The 21,237-nt window shown below is 35.3% G+C and overlaps 1 protein-coding gene across 3 annotated transcripts in view; it reads right to left on the bottom strand.

The window, feature by feature from the left end:
• FAF1 (Fas associated factor 1) overlaps positions 1 to 21,237 on the bottom strand; it is a 473,869-nt gene that overhangs the window by 295,163 nt on the left and 157,469 nt on the right. For all 3 annotated transcript variants that reach the window (XM_046660423.1, XM_046660421.1, XM_046660422.1), the window contains one exon: positions 18,250 to 18,455. In XM_046660423.1, the coding sequence (XP_046516379.1) occupies positions 18,250 to 18,455 (206 nt within the window). The remainder of the gene's footprint in view (positions 1 to 18,249; positions 18,456 to 21,237) is intronic.

The raw sequence follows: 21,237 nt of genomic DNA, 5'->3' as shown, positions 1-21,237 counted from the left end.
AAAACTGCTCTGGGATCTGACTTACCCAAGAACAGGTGGTGATTTAATGGCAAAGACAACAAGGCAATGCTCCATTGCTTTTCCCTGTATACCATTCTGACCTCACAGATTCAAAGAGCAGCCCCTGCATATCTTGCTGCATGTAAATTTAAACAAAAAGATCATAATACCTATAATTATCAAAGAGTCATAAATATGTAAATATTTGGGGGATCTGAGACAAAAGGATTCCAGAAAATACTGCTCATTTTTACAAGGTTCTTTACAGTGTGTCTGGGTCTTACAGGACTTGAGATTATACCCAACAATGCATACACTCTATCAGATTGCTCTAAAGGTTGATGTTTCACTGTGTCTGTGAGATTAAAAGACAGAAGTCTTTTTCCCAAACATTAATGTTCTCTTTATATTGAAAGAAACCTAAAGATTATAATTAATAGATAAGGGAAGTATTTAAAATAACTCTACAGGGAGCAAAAGTTCCTGTCATTTATGAACCATAATGATCAATAAAGATTATCAAATAATTTTCATTAGCAACTGTGTTTTTTATTTACCTCTTTGCTTCTTGTACTGCAGAGCCTTTGCCCAAATAAAGACACTCTTGTGCTCACCATTCATACAACAAGATTATTTTAAGGTTAATGAAAAGCATATTGGGCTGAAAGTTAAAAGACAGTCACTGGCTGTTCTGGGGTGTGCTACTAACTATTTGTGGGGCCATGGCAGGGCAACCTTCCTGAGTTTTAAGTTTTCACATCTGTAAAATAAAGCAGCTAGACTAAATAGCCTCTAAGGGTCTTCCAGTCCTAAATCCTCCTGTCCATGTTATATCCACTATGTGGAGGGTACTAAGTTTAAGTACTTTGTAGAATACAAAACTGGAGTAATATGTCAGGATGGGAAGGACTTCCTAATCACAAACATAAAGGGGAAAACTGTGAAGGAAAAGTCGAGCAGTGAAAAAATTTTAAAACTTCCTTATCTCCAAAAGCACAATGAATGAAAAGTAAACGAAAATGTAAATGGGGAAAATACTTGCAAAACAAGTGACAGATGAAAGGATAATCTCATTAATATATGAAAAGTTCTTATAAATTAAAAAAAGAAAGCCACAATAGAAAAAATAAACTTACATACAAAACAGACACTAAACATAGCAGAGTATTAACTTATTAGTAGTAAAAGAAAAGTAAATTGAAAACATAGGATAAAATTTATTTCCAAACTGGCAAAGCTTTTTTCCCTTTTTTGTTGTGGCAAAATACCCATACTATAAAATGCACCCTTTTAATCATTTTTAAGTGTACAGTTCCGTGGCATAATGTACATTCACACTGTGTAACCAGCACCAATAACCATGACCAGAACTTTTTATCACCCCACACTGCGACTCTGTACCCACTGAACAGTAACTCCTCATTCCCATCTCCCCGAGTCCCTGGGAATCAGTATTATACTTGCTGGAATATGACTATTTTAGGTACCTCTTATAAGTAGAATAACACACATTGTCCTTTTCTGTCTGGCTTACTTCTTTTAGCATAATGTCTTCAAGGTTCATTCATATTATAGCATATTGCAGAATTTCATTCCTTTTTAAGGCTGAATAATATTGTACAGTATGCATTTATAACACTTTGGCTTATCCATTAATCAGTCAATGGCCACTTGGGTTGCTTCCACTTTTTGTTTTGTTTTTCTGTAAAAGTCCTGTTTTTCATTCTTTTGGGTATCTACTCAAAAGTGGAATTGATGGATTATATGGTAATTCTATGTTTAATCTTTTAAGGAACCACCATACTGTTTTCCCAGCAGCTGCACCATATTATATTCCCACTAGCAATGCACAAGGATTTCAATTTCTCCATATCCTCACCAATATTTGCTACTTTTTGGTTTTTTGATAATGGTCATCCTAATGCGTCTGAAGTGATATCTCATTCCGGTTTTGATTTGCATTTCTCTAATGATCCATGATGTTCAGCATCTTTTCATGTGCTATATTGGCCATTTTGTATATCTTTTTTGAAGAAATATCTATTCAAGTCCTTTGCCCATTTTTTTAAAAAATTATTTTTTATAGACATATAACATTATGTAAGTTTAAGGTGTACCACTGTACCATTAGCTAACACCTCTATCATGTCACATAATTATCATTTCTTTTTTGTGATGGGAATGATTTTAATTGGGGTTTTTTTGTTGTTGAGTTATAGTTCTTCAGATAGTCTGGATATTACTCCCTTATCAGACATATGATTTGCAAATATTTTCTACCACTCCATAGGTTGCTTTTGACTCTGTAGATACTGTCCTTTGATGTACGAAAGTCTAATTTTGACGAAGTCCAATTCACTTACTTTTTCTTTTGTCCCTGTGTTTTTGGTATCATATACAAGAAATCATTGCCAAAACCAATGTTATTAAGATTTTCCCTAATATTGTCTTCTAAATTTTTTTATCATTTTATCCCTTATGTTTAGGTCTTTGAGGTTTGTTTTTTAAATATCACAAACTGTTGGCAAGAGTATAAATTAGCATCCTCTTGACAGCAACTTAAACTAATAAGGCTCCTCTGAAGAATAATTTGGTAGAATACACCTAAACTTCAAAACTGCACATGTCCTCTCAAGTGGAATTGCACCTCTATGCATTTGTATTAAGAAAAATAGGGGCTGGCCAGTGGCGCAGTGGTTAAAGTCGCACGTTCCGCCTCTCAGCGGCCCAGGGTTCGCGGGTTCGGATCCTGGGTGCAGACATGGCACCGCTTGGCACCCCATGCTGTGGTAGGCGTCCCACATATAAAGTAGAGGAAGATGGGCACGGATGTTAGCTCAGGGCCAGGCTTTCTCAGCAAAAAAGAGGAGGACTGGCAGTAGTTAGCTCAGGGCTAATCTTCCAAAAAAAAAAGAAAGAAAAAGAAAAATAATCACTGAGGTTCAACAAAGTTCACTGCTGTATATTATAGTGAAAGATCAGGAAGGCAGAGGAACTTAAAATAACCAGCAAAAAGAGAATGGTTCAATAAATCATGGTACAGGCTTTAAAAACTTCAAGCGTATTTTAAAATATGGAAAATGATCATGATGTAACAGTACAAGTGAAAAAAGCAGATGATAAAACATCGAATATAGTCTATCTCAATTTTGTAAAATACAGATTTAATATGATAGAATGAAACTGGAAATAAATGCAGCAAATGTTTAACTGTAGTTAGAAGCAGAATTACTGGCAATTTTTACTTTTTTTCATACTTTGCATTAATTTTCTACAATGAACACTGGAGCAGGAATGTGGGTGGAAATGAAGTATTTAAAAACAAAGGGAGGCAATTTCCATCCCAGAACTCAAGAAAGAAAGGGTGAACAAAGCAACTAATAACTATTGCAAGACGTTCTTCCAAGTGACAGATTTTAACCATGTATACTGAGTAAATGGGGAATTCATTACAGATTTTAACTAAGAAAATCTAGCAGTAGAGCAAAGAATTGAATGGGGAACAGAAAAGATGAAACCTATTAGCAGAGGGTATTAAAACAGCAGTTTTGTTCCTTCTTATTGATAAGTAGTATTCCATTGCACGACTGTCCCAGAAGTTGTTTATCCACTCACCAGTTGATAGACACTGAAATGTTTCCAGTTTGGGGTCATTATGAATAAAGCTGCAATGAAGATCATGTACAAGTCTTTGCGGGAACATATTTTCATTTCTCTTGAGTAAATACTTAGAAAGAGAATTGCTGGGTCATATGGTAAATACATGTTTTAATTTATCAGATCCTACAGCAAACTGTCTTCAAAAGCGTCAGTACCAGGGGCTGCCAGGTGGCATAGTGGTTAAGTTTGCGCACTCTGCTTCAGTGGCCGGGTCCAGAGGTTCAGACCTCAGAGAAGACCTAGCACTGCTCATCAAGCCTCACTGTGGCAGCATCCCACATATAAAGTAGAGGAAAATGGTCAGAGATGTTAGTTCAGGGCCAATCTTCCTCAGCAAAAAGAGGAGGATTGGCAGCAGATGTTAGACCAGAGCTAATCTTCCTCAATAAATAAATAAATAAATAAATACTAGAATCAATTCATCAACATCTATGTTTTTTTAAAAAAGCTGGAATTTTTATTGAAATTGCACTCATTCTATGGATCAACATGAGTAAAAATGACATGTTAACAGTATTGAGTCTTCTAATTCATAAACATAAATGGAGATGGAGATATATCTCTCCATTTATTTAGGTCTTTAACATTTCTCAGCAATGTTGTGTACTTTCCAGTATAATGCCCTGCATACTTTTTGCTAAATTTATCCCTAAGTCCTTTTTTAAATAATATTATAAAAAGGTATTATTTTTAAGTTTTATTTTCCAATTGTTTGTCACTAATATAAAGAAATACAATTGACTGTCATATTGACTTTGTATCTTGAGACCATGCTAAACTCAATTATTAGTTCTAACAGCTTTATTGTAGATTCTTTGGGGGTTTTATAGATAGATTATTATATCACTTTGAAAAAACTCGTTTTAAATCTTCCTTTTAAATCTGTATTTTCTTTCTTTTACTTGCCTTATTGCATTGTCTAGGATCTCCAGAAGAATGCTGAACAGAAGCAGCAGGAGTGAACATTCTTGCCATGTTCTCAATCTTAGGGTGAAAGCATTCAATCTTTCACCATTAAGTACGCTAGGTGTTAGATTTTCTCAAATGTCCTTTATCAGGTTGAGGAGTCTATCTTCTATTCCTAATTTTAGAGAGTTTTTTTTCAAATGGATATTGAATTGGTTAAATACTTTTTCTATATCTGCTGAGATGATTGTATGGTTTTTCTTTTTTAGCCTGTTAATAGGGTACACGAAATTTTTTTCAATCACAGGAGTGACATGATTATATTTGTATTCTTGAGAGATCACTTATCATAAGTTTCAATTTATTCTTTATAAATTGGTTATGCCTATATCCATTACTAGACTGTAAGTTCTATGACGACAAATACCATGCCTGTTTTCTTCTCCATGCTATAACTCGGACCAAATAATGTACCTGGATCAGAGTAGAAAATACTTATTGAATAAATAAACGTGTGTAAACAAATACAAGGAGAGCAGGAAGCACTATGAAAAACTAGAATGGAGAAAGACTACAAGTAGAGAAAATAATTAGGAGGCTATCTGATTGAGAGTTGGTATTTCTGGGACAGAACAGTTAAGGGGCAAAGGATCTAATCTGATTAGAGAAAACAAAAACACAGAGAAACATTCCCAGGTTTCTACATGCCTAAGGGTCCTGGGGAAACACAGGCTGATGTAAGTCTATATCAGTGTTTGAGTTACTGTTATGACCAAGCCAGGAAATAAGGGCCAGGGAATTTGTTCTATTTTTCCTGGGTTATCACATACCCTTGAATTAATGTAAATCTTTATATCTTTAGACCAAGAATTAAATAATGTATGGGTAGGTCTCCTTGGTCTTATCCAAACTAAAATCTATTTTCCAAGCTTATAAAGGAGTTCCCAAACCAAATCTGTTTGTGGAACAGTCTAACATCCTATAATGGCACAAATGACTAAAAGGGGAGAGGGTTGGGTGAGAAAAGGAGGAAGGAGGATCAGCTCAAAAGTACAGCAATCCTAAAATACCAAGATGCACTAAGTTTTTACAAGAGATTGCTGAGCTGACAGAAGAGGTAATAACTAGCCATGCCGTACATTAAGTGCATCTTCCTATTGCTTTCTCTTCTCCAGACTTCAGCTCACTATGATGGCAAACAAGCTGGCCTTAGAAAGGCAAGTAAAACGCTCTGAATTAATCATAAATTCAAGCTGTACAGGAATTGGGACTGTAGGAAAGGAAGTCCTCAGCAAGAAAATATTGCAAACTATAAGAAAGGAAAAAGCAAAGGAGAAGATACTTTTTAACTCTAAAAGTTTCCATCCCATTATTCAATAAATGCATTCGACAAATATTTCATTAACACCTACTACTGCCAAATTCCAAGCATGATATAAAGATAAGAAGAAATTATGTCCATTTTTAAAGAACTCGCAGTCTAACAGAAAGACAGACTTGTTAAGAAACTATGGAACAACTGTCATACAAAGATATATAAAGTATAGAGAAAGCACACAGGGCGAGAAGTAACATCAATCACCATTTCATTGTGAGACTCTGAAACATCATGAAAACGTGGTTGCAAAAGTTAATTTAGGTTAAATTAATAGAAATGACATGTCTCAATCAAAGAAGAGAATAGATCAACTGTACTCTCTCAACCCAAGTTGGGCACTAATGTAAGTGTCACATCATACATGCAGCACTGGCAGCCTAAAATGAATCATGGTTCTAAAGAGAAAAACTATCTGGGGACCAGCCCCGTGGCCAAGTGGTTAAGTTCATGCGCTCTGCTTCGGCGGCCCAGGGTTTCACCAGTTCAGATCCTGGGCGTGGACATGACATCGCTCATCAGGCCATGTTGAGGTGGTGTCCCACATAGCACAAGCACAGGAACTCACAACTAGAATATATAACTATGTACTGGGGCGCTTTGGGAGAAGAAGAAAAAAAACAAAGAAGATTGGTAACATTTGTTAGCTCAGGTGCCAATCTTTAAAAAAAAAAGTACCTGAAAGTGATGCCTCAGAAAAAAATGACTGTAACAACAACTAGCACCTAGAGTATGCATTTATTCCCATTTTATTGAGATATAATTGATATATAACATTGCATTAGTCCAAGCTTACAGTATAATGATTTGATATATGTATATATTGTGAAATGATTACCACAATAAGTTTAGTTAACATCAATCACCTCACATAGTTACAATTTTCTTCTTGTGATGAGAACTTTTAAGATCTACTCTCAGGGGCTGGCCCCGTGGTCGAGTGGTTAAGTTTGCAGGCTCTGCTGCAGGCAGCCCAGTGTTTCATTGGTTCAAATCCTGGGCGTGGACATGGCACTGCTCATCAAACCACGCTGAGGCGGCGTCCCACATGCCACAACTATGAAGGACCCACAACAAAGAATATACAACTATGTACCAGGGAGCTTTGGGGAGAAAAGGGAAAAAATAAAATCTTTAAAAAAAAAAAATCTACTCTCAGCAAATTTCAAATACACAATACAGTAGAGTCACGTGCTGTATAAAAACATTTTGGTCAATGACTGAGTGCATTTACGACAGTGGTCCCATAAGATTAGTACCATATAGCCTAGTGTACAGTAGGCTACACCATTCAGGTTTGTGTGAGTACACTCTATGATGTTTGCACAATGACAAAATCACCTAATGATGCATTTCTCAGAACACATCCCCGTTGTTAAGCAATGCATGACTTTATTAACTATAATCACCATGCTGTACATTATATCCCCATATAGTACGCATTTTAATTTCAACACAACTCTGTGCAACGGTTGAATGAATTGAAGATGTTTATCCTAAAGAAATGAGGAGAAATAGTACCATCTTTTAATATCTAAAGCACTGTCAAGAGAGAAAATGTATTTACCTTGTATAATCTGTCTCTGAAAGCAAAGTGAGGTCAAAGGAATGGAGCTTACAGATGGCAGCTCACCATAAGGAAAAACAAACACAAACAACTGGCACCTCTTTTTTTGCATGTGATTGGTGTAAAAAATGTTTTTATTTATAAAATTTTAGTCAAGAGTTGCTGAACAATGGTATTACTGCCTTAAAATGAATGAGCATCCCATTGCTAAAAGTATTTAAACACATACCAGATGGCCCTAAGACAAAAATGTGGAAAAGACTGCTTAGTTCATGGCCAGTTAGACCAAATAGTTTTTACAGATCCCTCCAAACCCATTAATCTCCATGAAACAACAAGTCACTTACTCTCTTTTGTCAGTTCTCACATCTATAAAATGGGGATACTGGTTCTGGCTATCTCAAGGTAATGTGAAAATAAGTAAGTCAATGAGTATAAAAGGGCAGAGGCAGGGACTGAGGATCAAAAGAAGGGTAGCATGAATCTGTTACCGGTGGAAAAGGAGAGGTTCTATTTAAGTGTACTTTTTAGCTAACTGAAGACCACAACACTAACTTTATGCTCAAGAGTGCATATTCCTCATTATTTCTCCAGACACACCATTATCATTCCCGCCTCTGTGCTTGTCCTAGCCTAGAATAAACTTTCCCCCTACTTTTTCCACGTCATATTTTGACTCATATTCATAGCCTGGTCCCTCTCTGAAATCTTTCCTGACCACCCCCACAACCCTGTATATTCCCTTCTCGTACTCTCACGACACTAGCTAAAATTGAATTAACTGCTTCCTTTTCAGTATCTTCATAGCACTCTGTATATACTTTCATAATAGAAATTATTTCATTGGAAAGATCATGAGTTCTAGATTCAGTTTAAGACTGAATTCGTGGTTCAAGAATTCTCCGAGCCTCAGTTTATTCATCTTTGAAATAAGGGAAGTAACATCTGCCTCACAGTGTTGTTGTAAGGGTTGTATTATAGGAAGTAAGCACAGTGAACATAGTGGCTGGTGTACAGTACGTAATGTGTGTATGTGTATGTGTGAATAAATGAATGAATGAATAAGTGAATGAATGGATAAATGCCCCTTATTTCCATGTCTTCTTCCCTCCTCCTATCCAAATATAGACTGTGGAGTCCTCTAGGATAAAGACTGCCTTATTTAAGCATAGCCCAAGAATTTAGCATATTAAGCCCCAAGTAATCAACAAACATCTATAATAAAATGAATTATTCTGATCACACAAAAGTCTTTTGGAATTTACTTCCTAATTTGCAGGAGTAATTGCTAAATATGACCTTGGGAAAGTAAAGTGTTATTTACTATTATAGCCATTACATTATGTATGTTTACTCCTTGAAAAAGAAAGAGCTTATCTTAGAATCTTTCAAAGTAAGATGATAAGGAAGTATCAGAGAAGAGGACACTGAAAGATGGATGGCAGAAAATAGAGATGTTAGGAAACATAAGTCTATGCTTATGATCTTTATTGCGCTGCTTTGAAGATAAGACAACAAAAGTGATGTGACGGATGAAAGTAGTTGGGGAAACAATCATTTTAAATAAAGTTTAAAGGCTTTTATAAAATGGCAACCTTAACCTATATACCAAACTGATAACAGCAAGGAGTAAGGATGAAAGAAAGGGAAGATATTCATTTCATTCTTCATATACTTCTCTATTTCAAAAAATTTTTACGGAAAGTACAGTATTTAAAAATGTGAATCTAAAGAACCATTTCTAATGCATAAGTTAAAATAAACTATGCACATTAAGACCACAATTTGAGATGCTGCTTAGATTTTAAAATGATTTTATAAATAATTTGGGGAGTGCACAATTGTTGGCATGCAGGCAACAGACACCAGTTTGCAGAAGAACTAAAGAATAATGCTATTAATACACAACATTTGCTGTTTTTCTCCCCCCAAAGTACAAGCTATGATCAGTTCTCTTGTCATTTCATGCTCACAACATCTGCGCAAGGAAAATAAGATTGCTACTCTTTCCTTCTTTTCGCATGTACTAATAACCAAAAAACCCCTACTTATATAGTGTTTACTATTCATAAAGAGTGGCTGAGACACAGAGGGGTTAAGGTATGTGCCAAAAATTACATAGTTAATCTGAGTTGCGGAGTTAACACCAAACACTAAGTTTATAGATTCAAGACAAAAACTGGTTTGAAATATCCTGAACTACTTTTTCAGGCTCAAAATGCACTCGCTGAATGTTTTAACTCTTTCCATACTCATCTAATTTTTTAAAAACTAAAATGGTATCCAATATAATAAAAGTAGTTTTAAGAAAGTAGATTAAAAACAGAGAAGAAAATAAGGCAAATGGTTCAAATAACATACCTATTTTTCTGATACATTCCAGAAATGGAACTAAGGCTACACTGAATAGGCCAAGCAAAAGTAGGTTTGCTGACAGCACTGGTTCAACAAACTTTATTGAACAAATGCCTGTATGTTACGTTAAATCCACTGTTAGATATTACAGACATAATAATACACAGTAACTCCTACCCTCAGGATCCCACTACTTCAGACTAGATAGTATTTCATAGAATAACTAAGACTTCAAAATAATTCTTTAAATTTATTCAAGATGAGAAAATCCAGAAGGATTTTGTACTAAAATGAAACTGCAGTAATAAATAGAACACTAAAAACATTAACAGATAAATGTAATTACCACTAGGTGTCACTGTGATATAAAGTTCTTGGCTGCCTTTAGGCTTGCTTTTCTATACTTTGTTTGTATTCCTGGTAGTAATATAAAAAGCCACACTATCTTATTTAGCATCTCTTTGCATTTTAATATTTATACGTATACATAAAAGTTAGTATTTATCCAATTCCTTAATAACAATAAGATGGTCTATAAGCTAACAATTACATTGCAGATCATATAAACTTTAATGAGTATATTATTTAAATTTCCTATAGTAGCTGAATTAATATACATATGCTCATTTATTGAGCCATTTATTTTCTCAACAGATACTACTCTGTGCTAAACATTGGCTTGAAGAAAGAATTTAGAGAATAAGACCTGGTCTCTGAGTGTGAGAAGTTAACATTCAGAAGGGCAATAGGAAACACAAAGAAGGACTAAAATGTTTTCAAACCCATTTTAAAAGTATACACAACATTTTATGGGATCACAGGAGATGAATCAACTTAACTATGTCCATGGAGGTTAGGAAAGGCTTCATAAAGGGGAAATATTTATGTGGGGTATTGAAAGATGAGTATGAGTTTTCCAGAAAACTAAAACACGAACAGGCAAATCAAATAGAATGTAGGAAATAGGGAACTACTGAAAGACACATGAGGAAATCTATATTCTAGAAAGATCACTATAGGGCAACTATATAAAATACTATGGTTAGAAAGGAACTGAAAGAATGGAAATTAGAGAAATGATTTGAATAACTCATGAAAGAAATTAATTCCTGAACTGTAACAGAGGGGATCAAAATAAAAGAGGGATTCAAGTGATAACTGTGATAAAACTAACAGAACTTCATTAATCAAATACAAGGGAAGAAGTGAAAGAGGAAAAATACCTTTATCAAGTCCCAAATATCCTGAGTATGCCTTCCATAGTGATGCACATCAACAAATCAACAGTGAACACAAAGAAGGTACATGACATGATTCTCTGACTGGCATGTAATTCATAATAAGAGAATAACTATAATCTAGAACAAATAAAAAGTTGGAAGAGGTAGGAGAAGCAGGAGAAAGTGCATATCATACACTAACAACATCTGGTTTACAATTCACTTTGAATCAAATCTTACTTACAACATGTTTGTAACTCTTTTAAAGATTGGCAGCTAAGCTAACAACTGTTGCCAATCTTCTTTTTATTTCTTTTTTTTCTTTTTTTATTCTTCTGCCTCAAAGTCCCCCAGTACATAGTTGTAGGTTCTAGTTGTGGATGCCTCTGGTTGTGCCATGTGGGATGCTACATCAGCGTGGCCTGATGAGTGGTGCCATGTCCGCACCCAGGATCCGAACCGGCAAAACCCTGAGTGGCTGAAGCGGAGCACGCAAACCTAAGCACTCGACCATGGGGCCAGGCCCTATCTGTAACTATTTTAACTGTATTCGTTTTCAAACAGAATGATGACTTGTTTGCTTCTATTCTACCATACTTGGACACAATGAACCAAATTCACTGCTTTTACAGTGAATTATAAACCCAACAGTTTACAAGATGTGATCCCTGGAAATTCTATCACAAATTTCTATAACAAAGCTTTAAAGTAGTTCCACAGTCATTTTCTCCAAATTAAGATAGAATAAAGTGTAACATTAATATACATAATCCAGAGAAGCCAGCATTTGTGATCACTATCCTTGAAACGAGCAGGGGATTTCACTCCAACTGAGTGAACCAATGAAAAAGTGACTCAAAGTGATCAAAATATCCATGAACTTCCACCATACATCAAATATTCCATCAACAAAAAGAACCAGGCCACTTTGAAATAAGACACTGTTAACTACTCAGCCACATGCTACATAAATATCAGTTAAAATTTATTTAACTTTAACTAGACTGCATTCCAGTTTTCTTAAAACAGATAAAATCTTGGATAATTTTAAGATTTAAAAGAAAAACTGTGATATGGCACTGCATTCCTTCCCCTATGATAATAAAAATACTCTAAACTAACAACTAAGAAAGCAAAGACCTAGTACCACCCTACTTAAGTATTCCCTACTAATACACCAAGAATGCCTTAGGAATATTACTGAAAATCCACATGAGTAATAAGCACAGTCAATTCTGACTAATTTCTATTGTAAACATAAATAAATCTATTTTTCAAATATCAGTAGAAGGGTTTTGGTGACCTTAAAAAGACAAATTCACTCTAAATATCAACAAAGAGATAGAACAGAACCAAACAGAAATTTTGGAGCTAAAGAATATAATAATTGAATTGAAAAACTCACTAAAGAGGCTCAAAAACAGACTTAATAAACCAGAAGAAAGAATCTTGAACCTGAAGACATGTCATTTGAAATTACCCCCATCAGAGGAGGAAAAAAGCATGAAAAAGAGTGAAGAAAGCTGAAAAGACTTATGGGACACCATTCAAGGACCAATACATGCATTACAGAGGTTGCAGAGAAGAGAAAAAAAGAGGAAGATAGCTTATTTGAAGAAATAATGGCCAAACACTTTCCAAATCTGTGGAAGGAAACAGACATGCAAATTCATGAAGTACAAAGGATCCTCCCAAAAATGAATCCCGAGCCCACACCAAACCATGTTAAACTCAAATTGTCAAATCTGAAAGCAGCAGGAGAAAAGCTTGCCATACACAGGGAACAATCATCAGATTATCAGCAGATTTCTCAGCAGAAATCTTGCAGGCCAGATGGGAGTAAAATAATATATTCCAAGTGCTGGGGGGTGGGGGGGGGAACCTGCCAAACAAGAATGGTATGTCCAACAAACCTGTCCTTCAAATATTAAGGAAAAATAAAGACCTTCCCAGACAAACCAAAGCCAACAGACTTCATCAATGCTAGACCTGCCTTATAAGAAATGCTAAATAGGGGCTGACCTGTAGTGTAGCGGTTAAGTTCATGTGCACTCCACTTCAGCAGCCGAGCGTTTGCTGGTTTGGATCCTGGCCCAGACGTACACATCATTCATCAACCATGCTGTGGCGGTGACCCACATACAAAATAGAGGAAGACTGGCACAGATGTCAGCTCAGGGCCAATCTTCCTCACCAAAGAAAGAAAGGAAGGCAGAATGCTAAATAGAGTACTCAAATTGCAACAAAAGGACACTAGACAACAACATAAGTCTATAAAGCTTGCTAGTAGAGGTAAATAGACAACTACAGAATACTGTATGCAAATACAAATTACTGTAAGAGTGGTGCTGGCAGAGAACTCAAAAAGCAAAAGTATAAAAAACAATTATAACTATAAAATATGTTAATGGATGCATAATATGAAAAGATGTAATTTGTGACATCAATAATAAAAAGGGAGGGAGAGTAAAAGAGTAGAGTTTTTGTATATGATTGAAGTGATCAGGTTAAAATAGATTGTTATAACTATAAGATGTCTTATGTAAGCCTCATGGTAACTAAAAAGAAAATACCTTTAGAAGATACGCAAAAGAAAACAAGAAAAGAATCAAAGCATGAGACTACAAAAGAAACCAACACAAAGGAAGACAGCAAGAGAGAAAGAGGCACAAAAAAGCTACAAGACTGAAAGAAAATAATTAACAAGATGACAATAGTAAGTCCTCCCCTTTCAGTAATTACTTTAAATGTAAATGGCTAAAATTCCCCAGTCAAAAGACAGAATGAGTAAATGGATTAAAGAAACAAAATCCAAACATATGCTAACTACAAGAGACTCATTTTAGATTCATGGACACATACAGGCTGAAAGTTAAAGGATGGAAAAAGATATTGTATGCAATTGGTAACCAAAAGCGAGTAGGGTGGCCATATTTACATCAGACTAAATAGTTTGTAAGTCAAAAACGGTCTCAAGAGAGAAAGAAGGATATTATTTAATGATAAAAGAGTCAATTCACCAGGAAGATGTAACAATTATAAGCATATATACATCAACATCAAAGCACCCAAAACATGAAACAAACAATGACAGAACTGAGGGAAGAAATACACAACAACACAATAATAGTACAGGATTTCAATAATGAGTAAAACTTTCAGACAGAAGGTCAGTAAGGAAACAGAGGACTTGAACACCACTGTAGACAAAATGGACCTAAGAGACATACAGAACATTACACCCAACAGCAGCAGAATACAGATTCTTCTCAAGCACACATTCTCCAGGGCAGATGACATTTAAGTCACAAACAAGTTTTGATAAATTTAAGAAGAAAGGGGTAGAAGGAAAACTGCTATTGATATTTTGTTTTATTATATTGTGGTTGGAAAACATACTTGGTATGATTTCAATCTTCTTAAATTTGTTAAGACTTGTCTGTAACCTAACACGTCATTTATGCTGGAAAATTCATAAATATGTGAAAATTAAACAACTTACACTTGAACAACCAATGGGGCAAAGTAGAAATCTAATGAGAAGTTGGAAAATATCTTGAGATAAACAAAAACAAAAACACAACTTATATCAAAACTTACGGGATGCAGGAAAAGCAGTACTAAGAGGAAAGTTTATAGCAGTAAACACCTACATTAAAAGAGAAGAAAGATCTCCAATAAACAACTTAAATTTACACCTTAAGTAACCAGAAAAAGGGGAACAAACTAAGCCCAAAGTTAGCAGAAGGGAGAAAATAAAGATTAGAGCAAAAAGAAATAAAAAGAGAATAGAAAAAACAATAGGAAAAAATCAACAAAAGAGTTGATATTTGAAAAGATCAACAAAATTGACAACTTTTAGCTTAAACTAAGAAAAAAGAAACCAGAAATGAAAGAGGAGACATTACAACTGATGCCACAAAAATAAAAAGGATCATAGAAACCATTATGAACAATTATATGCTAACAAATGGTATAAGCTAGAAGAAATAAGTAAATTCCTAGAAACATATAACCTACCCAGACTGAATCATGAAGAAATAGAAAATCTGAACAGACCTATAACTAGTAAGAGATTGAATCAGTAATCAAAAACCTCCCAACAAAAAAAAGTTCAGCACAAAGTGGCTTCATTGGAGAATTCTATCAAGGATTGTAAACAAAAATTAACATCAATCTTTCTCAAACTTTGTCCAAAAATTGAAGAGGAGGAAACACTTCCAAACTCATTTTATGAGGCCAACATTACCTTGATGCCAAAGCCAGAAAAAGACACTACAAGAACAACAACAGTAACAAAAAACCCTACAGGCCAATATCCCTGATGAATATGGATGCAAAATCCTCAACAAAACACTAAACCAAATTCAACTGCACATTAAAATAATCATACATCAAGACTAAGTGGAATTTACCCATGGAATGTAAGGATGGTTCAACATATGAAAATCAATCAATGTGATACACCATATTAACAGAATAAGGGGAAAAACATCACATGATCATCTCAACAGATGGAGAAAAAGCATTTGACAAAATTCAACACCATTTCATCATAAAAACACTCAACAAACTAGGAATGGAAGGAAATTACCTCAACATAATAAAGGCCATATATGAAAAGCCCACAGCTAATATCACACTCAATGGTGAAAACTAAAAACTATTCCTCTAAAAATCATAAACAATGCAAGGATGCCCATTCTTGCCACTTCTATTCAACACAGTATTCAAAGTCCTAGCCAGAGCAATTAGGCAACAGAAAGAAATAAAAGGTGCCCAAATCAGAAAGGAAGAAATAAAATTCTCTCTGTTCGCAGATGATATAATCTTATATGTAGAAAATCCTAAAGATTATACACACACACACACACACACACACACCCCCTCTACTAGAACGAATAAGGGAATTCAGCAAAGTTGCAGGATACAAAATCAACACAGAAAAATTAGTTATGTTTCTATACACTAACAACAAATAATCCAAAAGGGAAACTAATAATCCCATTTACAACAGAACAAAAAGACTAAAATACATAAGAATAAATTTAACCAAGGAGGCGAAACACTTGTACAACGAAAACTACAAAATATTGATTAAAAAAATTAAAGAATAAATAAGTGGAAAGACATTATGCATTCATGGATTAAAGACTTAATGTTGCTAAAATGTCCATACTACCCAAAGCAACCTAGAGATTGAATATGATCCCTAGCAAAATCCCAATGGCATTTTTTGCAGAAATAGAAAAAATGATGCTAAAATTCATATGGAACCACAAAGGACCTTGATTAGCCAAAACAATCTTGAGAAAGAAGAATAAAGCTGGAGGCCTTGTACTTCCTGACTTCAAAACATTTTACAAAATAAAACAGTATGGTACTGGTATAAAGGCATATAGACCAATGGAACAGAACAGAGCCCAGAAATAACCCACACATATAGATCAAATGATCTTTGACAAGGTGCCAAGTCTATACCATGGGGAAAGATGGTCTCTTCAACAACTGGTGCAGGAAAAACTGGATATCCACAAGCAAAAGAATGAGACTGGACCTTTATCTTACACCACTCACAAAAATTAACTCAAAATGGACTAAAGACTTAAACATAAGATCTGAAACTATAAAACTCCTAAAAGAAAACACAAAGAAAAAGCTCCGTAACATTCCCAGTGATTTCTTGGATATGACATCAGAAGCACAGAAAACAAACGTACAAATACACAAGTGGGACTACATTAAAAAGGTTCTGTGATGAAAAAGTTTGGGAGCCGGCCCCGTGGCCAAGTGGTTAAGTTCACGCGCTCCACTTCGGCGGCCCAGGGTTTCGCTAGTTCGAATCTTGGGTGCGGACATGGCACCGCTCATCAGGCCATGCTGAGGCAGCATCCCACATGCCACAACTAGAAGGACCAACAACTAAAAATACACAACTATGTACCGGGGGGCTTTGGGAGAAAAAGGAAAAATAAATCTTTAAAAAGAAAAGAAAAAGATGAAAAAGTTCTAGAGATCTGCTGTATAACAATGTGCATATAGTTAATAAAACTATACTGTACACTGAAAAAGTTGTTAAGAGGGTAGATCTCATATCATGTGTTTTTTTTTAACAAAAAGAAAAAAGGAATGTACAGGAGACTATTTTGTGGCATGAGGATGGGCACAGGGAGTCATGGCTGGACTAGAAGAGGAATCCAGGTGGAAGGAGCCACAGGTACAAAGGCCCTGAGTGGGCTAATAACCTATTCAAGGAACTGAAAGAAGTCCATTACAACTTAGGCATGGTGAGCAAGGAGGAGAGTGGTAATAGATGAAAACCAGAAATACAGTAGAGGCCTGAACAAGCAGGGACTTACAGGCCATGTTAAAATATTTGAATTTTATCCTGAAAACAATACAAAGTTTCTAAATGGCTTTAAATAACGGAATAACAATCTGATTAGCATTTGGGAATGATCACTTTTAACAGCCTTGCTTTTCTCTGCAATGTACCTCAATTAATAAAATTAAGAAAGAATCTACCCTAAAGGAACAAAGACAAAATTTTTGAAATATCTGGAATTTAGATTTAAGGAAAAACTACATTAAAACAGAAATTAATATAACTTCTGGTTCTACAACAAACATGAATCAAATAATCTGAATCACATATGAGTTCAACATAGTTTCTCTATAGAAATTTGGTAAAGTCTGTCCAAAAATGGCAGGCATACAACACTTGGATTTTCCTTTGACAGGATAGTACTGAAGCATTTATTCAGTTGGCAGGGAGAAGGAATGATGGGAATGTGTCTTATTTCTCATCTTTCATTAACCATAGAATGAAAAATCAGTGAGCTTCAACCATAAAATCCGCTAAGCAATGTACTTAATAAATATGGTATTTTTTAAGCTCTTAGATGTTTGATGTGCATCTGCCCTAAAACAGTATCATATACCATTCCATTTACGTGGAACAAAAAAACGTACTCTCAAACTTACGTCAATCTCAACACAAATCTCAACACAAAATAGAGCACAATAATCTGTACGAAAAAAACATCAGTTTCAATTTGCCTTTTCCCCTTCTTGTTGGCAGTCAACTCAAAAGAAAAGAATATGAACTGAACGTTCACCTAATGAATTGTTTATTGGTGAAGGCTTTATGATAGGAAAAACCTTACCAACGGTACAGCTGTCTTCAAGTACCACATCAACATTTCTGTCTCTGTACTCAACCCTGAAGTCCAGCATCCGAGGTTGCCTTTCAACAATTTGCCTAGATGGCATTACAGGTCGAAACGCGGAAGAGGAAGAGGAAGGAGGAGCTGGAGCTGGGCGATTTGCTGGATCAAATGCAGGTCCTGGAATAGTCTCGCCTCCATAGTCACTGAAATATTGACACAAAAGAAGGATTATTATCAACCAAATCATTACAGATGACCACTAAGGACCCACTCCATACTTGGCTTGTATTTTTCTTCCTATCAAATTTACCAACCTGTGCATCAAGGCCTAACTTAAGTTCTACCTGCTCCATGAAATCTTTCCGAGTGACTAAAGGCCACATTACTCTCCCTCCTATCCTTGCCTTTCTATGTTTATTATCAGTACCATGTACATCATTTAGCATTTAATTAGATTTTTGCCTTATGTTGTTACGATGTTGGTAAAATAACATTTTAAACTTTGAATTAAGAACAGTATCTACACTCACTCTCATTTACTCACTGAATTATTATTACTTCTGCTTTCCGTAAAAACTATTTCAAAACTTTACCATTCTTAAACCTCCCTTCTCCCTATCTCACTTTTCAGTCTTAAAAGATATCTTTTTTTCTACTTTGCAGAGAAAATAGACGCCATCAAGAGGAAATTCCCTTACCTCTCTGACATCAAATCCACAAATTAACTTGCACATGCACTCTTTTTCTCTCTTCCCATAAAATAGAGATGACATCATTCTATCTATGCAAAATCTAAAATCATCTTCTCATTAGCTCTACATTATGGATTGTCCCTTTTCTTTCCAGTATCTTCAACACGGCCTTTGCTTCTGGATTTTTCTCAATAACATTTAGACATGTTCAAATTTCTCCCTTCTTAAAAAATAAAAATGAAACCCTGGCTCAGTCCACTTAATAGCTGTCTCAGTTGTAAAATGGAAAATACGTGTGAGGATTAAATCAGAAACTGTGTATGAAAAGCTAGCACAGTGCCTGGTTCCTAGTAAGATCTCAAACCTCAAACTTAGAACACCCAAAGTTTAACTTACTAATGTTTTCCCAAGCCTGATTCTCCTCCATTATTCCTCATATCAGCTACTAAAGCTAGAAACCTCTGGCATTATCTGTGACTCCTTCTTCTTTCTCAACTCCCACATCTAATTAGTCCTTTCAATTCTACCTCCTAAATATCTTTTAGATAAGTCATCCATCTTTCTCCTCTGAAGCTGCCATTCTAGTCCAAGCCACAATCACCTCTTGTATGGACTATTGCAACAGCCTCCTAACTAATCTTGCCATGTGTGCCGTTGCTTTCCTGCATTTCATTCCATTCCACCACTAGAGTGAAATTAAAGACAGAAATATCTTCATATCATTTTCTTCAATACTCCAATTGATCCAATACTTCAATACTCTGCTCTTCGTATAAATAAAGTGGCATACTAGGCCCTGTATGATCTTAATCCTGTCTTCCCATCCTTACCTTGTGCTATGCTATCTCCATCTCTCTATGCTAATAGCCACAACAGCCTTTCATTTCTTCTGTCTCACCTTGATCCTTCTCATTTCATGGGGGAACATAAACTACTTCTAAGAATATTCTTTCCTTCCCATCCCATCCGAAAACTCCGTCTTTGCTCTAGCTAACTATATTTATCCTTTATATCTCAGATTGGATGTTTTTCAACTCAGAGCATGTTTTACTACCTCAGACTAGTTCTAATTCCTTGCCACTATGAATAATTATTTATTTAGTGGTATAATTAATCATGTGACACTTAAGTTCCCCACTAGCATATAAGTTCCACAAGGACAAAGCTCATATTTGTGTTTTTAACAGCTATATCCTCTGCACTGAGCTCAAGATTTTATCCATAGAAGGTACTCAAATATTTGACAAACTAATGGATAAAGGAATAATTATTAAATAATTTGGTTTTTCTCTGACTTAATATACCATACATATTGTCACTTTTTTCCTTCACTGGGAGAAGTAGAGAGGGAGGGAACATGAGGAATGCTTCCACTGAAACATCATTTTTGTATATATCTTCCACCCACGAGAACTACAAGCTCAGTTCAAAAACATCTTTTCTTCCTGAATTTAAGGATAAACAATGGACTGGGAACCTGAATAGAAACAACAAGATTGAAAAGACATGGCAAATTAAGCACTGTTCATACAATTGAGCAGGAGAAAGTATTTATATTTACTTCACACTATTGCTTTGATCAGTGTTTATCAAATCATAAATTACATAATTGATTTAACGAGTTGTGATCAGTCTTTTAAAGAATAGAATAGAATTCAAATTATCAGTGTATGTCACTTAATAGTTAGGACCACATATTGTTTCACAAAACTTTTGATTCTAGTACATATTTGTATACGTGTGTTTCGGATTCCAGGGATTTCTCATTATAGGTCATAGTCAAAAAAGTCTGAAAGTGACTAGCTTAGATCTCACCAGAGTTCGGATACTCTAGCAATCACTGATCCAAAGACAAAAACCTACCCTTTCTTGCAGTTGTTAGATTCAAGAAAAGTAATCTCGGAAGGAAGACATGGGAACAGAGAAAATGTCCAAAGCAGGAAAGAACATCACTATTGGAATTCAGAGTGAGCTCCTAAGTAGCTATGAACAGAATCTGGGCAATGATACTTCACATCTCTAAATTTTGTCACAACTTCTCCATACTTAAAAAAATAGCTAAAGTTAGGAGGCTGGTCACTGACTTACTGTTTTCTTAACTCCAAATACACCCTTCTATAGTCTATTCTGTGATGCTGGGGCTAGGCTTCTGCAAAATTATGTTTTTCCTTTGGCATATGGTTTCCTGATAGATGTTGCCATTAGGGGATCCCAGAAAGAGATTAGTAGTTAGGAGGACAGGAGTAAAGACTTCCTTCTGCTTGCATGAATTTCCATCAGCATCACCCTCTAG

Source organism: Equus quagga, chromosome 5, assembly GCF_021613505.1.
Source record: "Equus quagga isolate Etosha38 chromosome 5, UCLA_HA_Equagga_1.0, whole genome shotgun sequence".
Classification (NCBI taxonomy): Eukaryota; Metazoa; Chordata; class Mammalia; order Perissodactyla; family Equidae; genus Equus; species Equus quagga.
The sequence above is the reverse complement of the archived record's forward strand: the minus strand, read 5'-3'. Positions and strand labels throughout refer to the sequence as shown.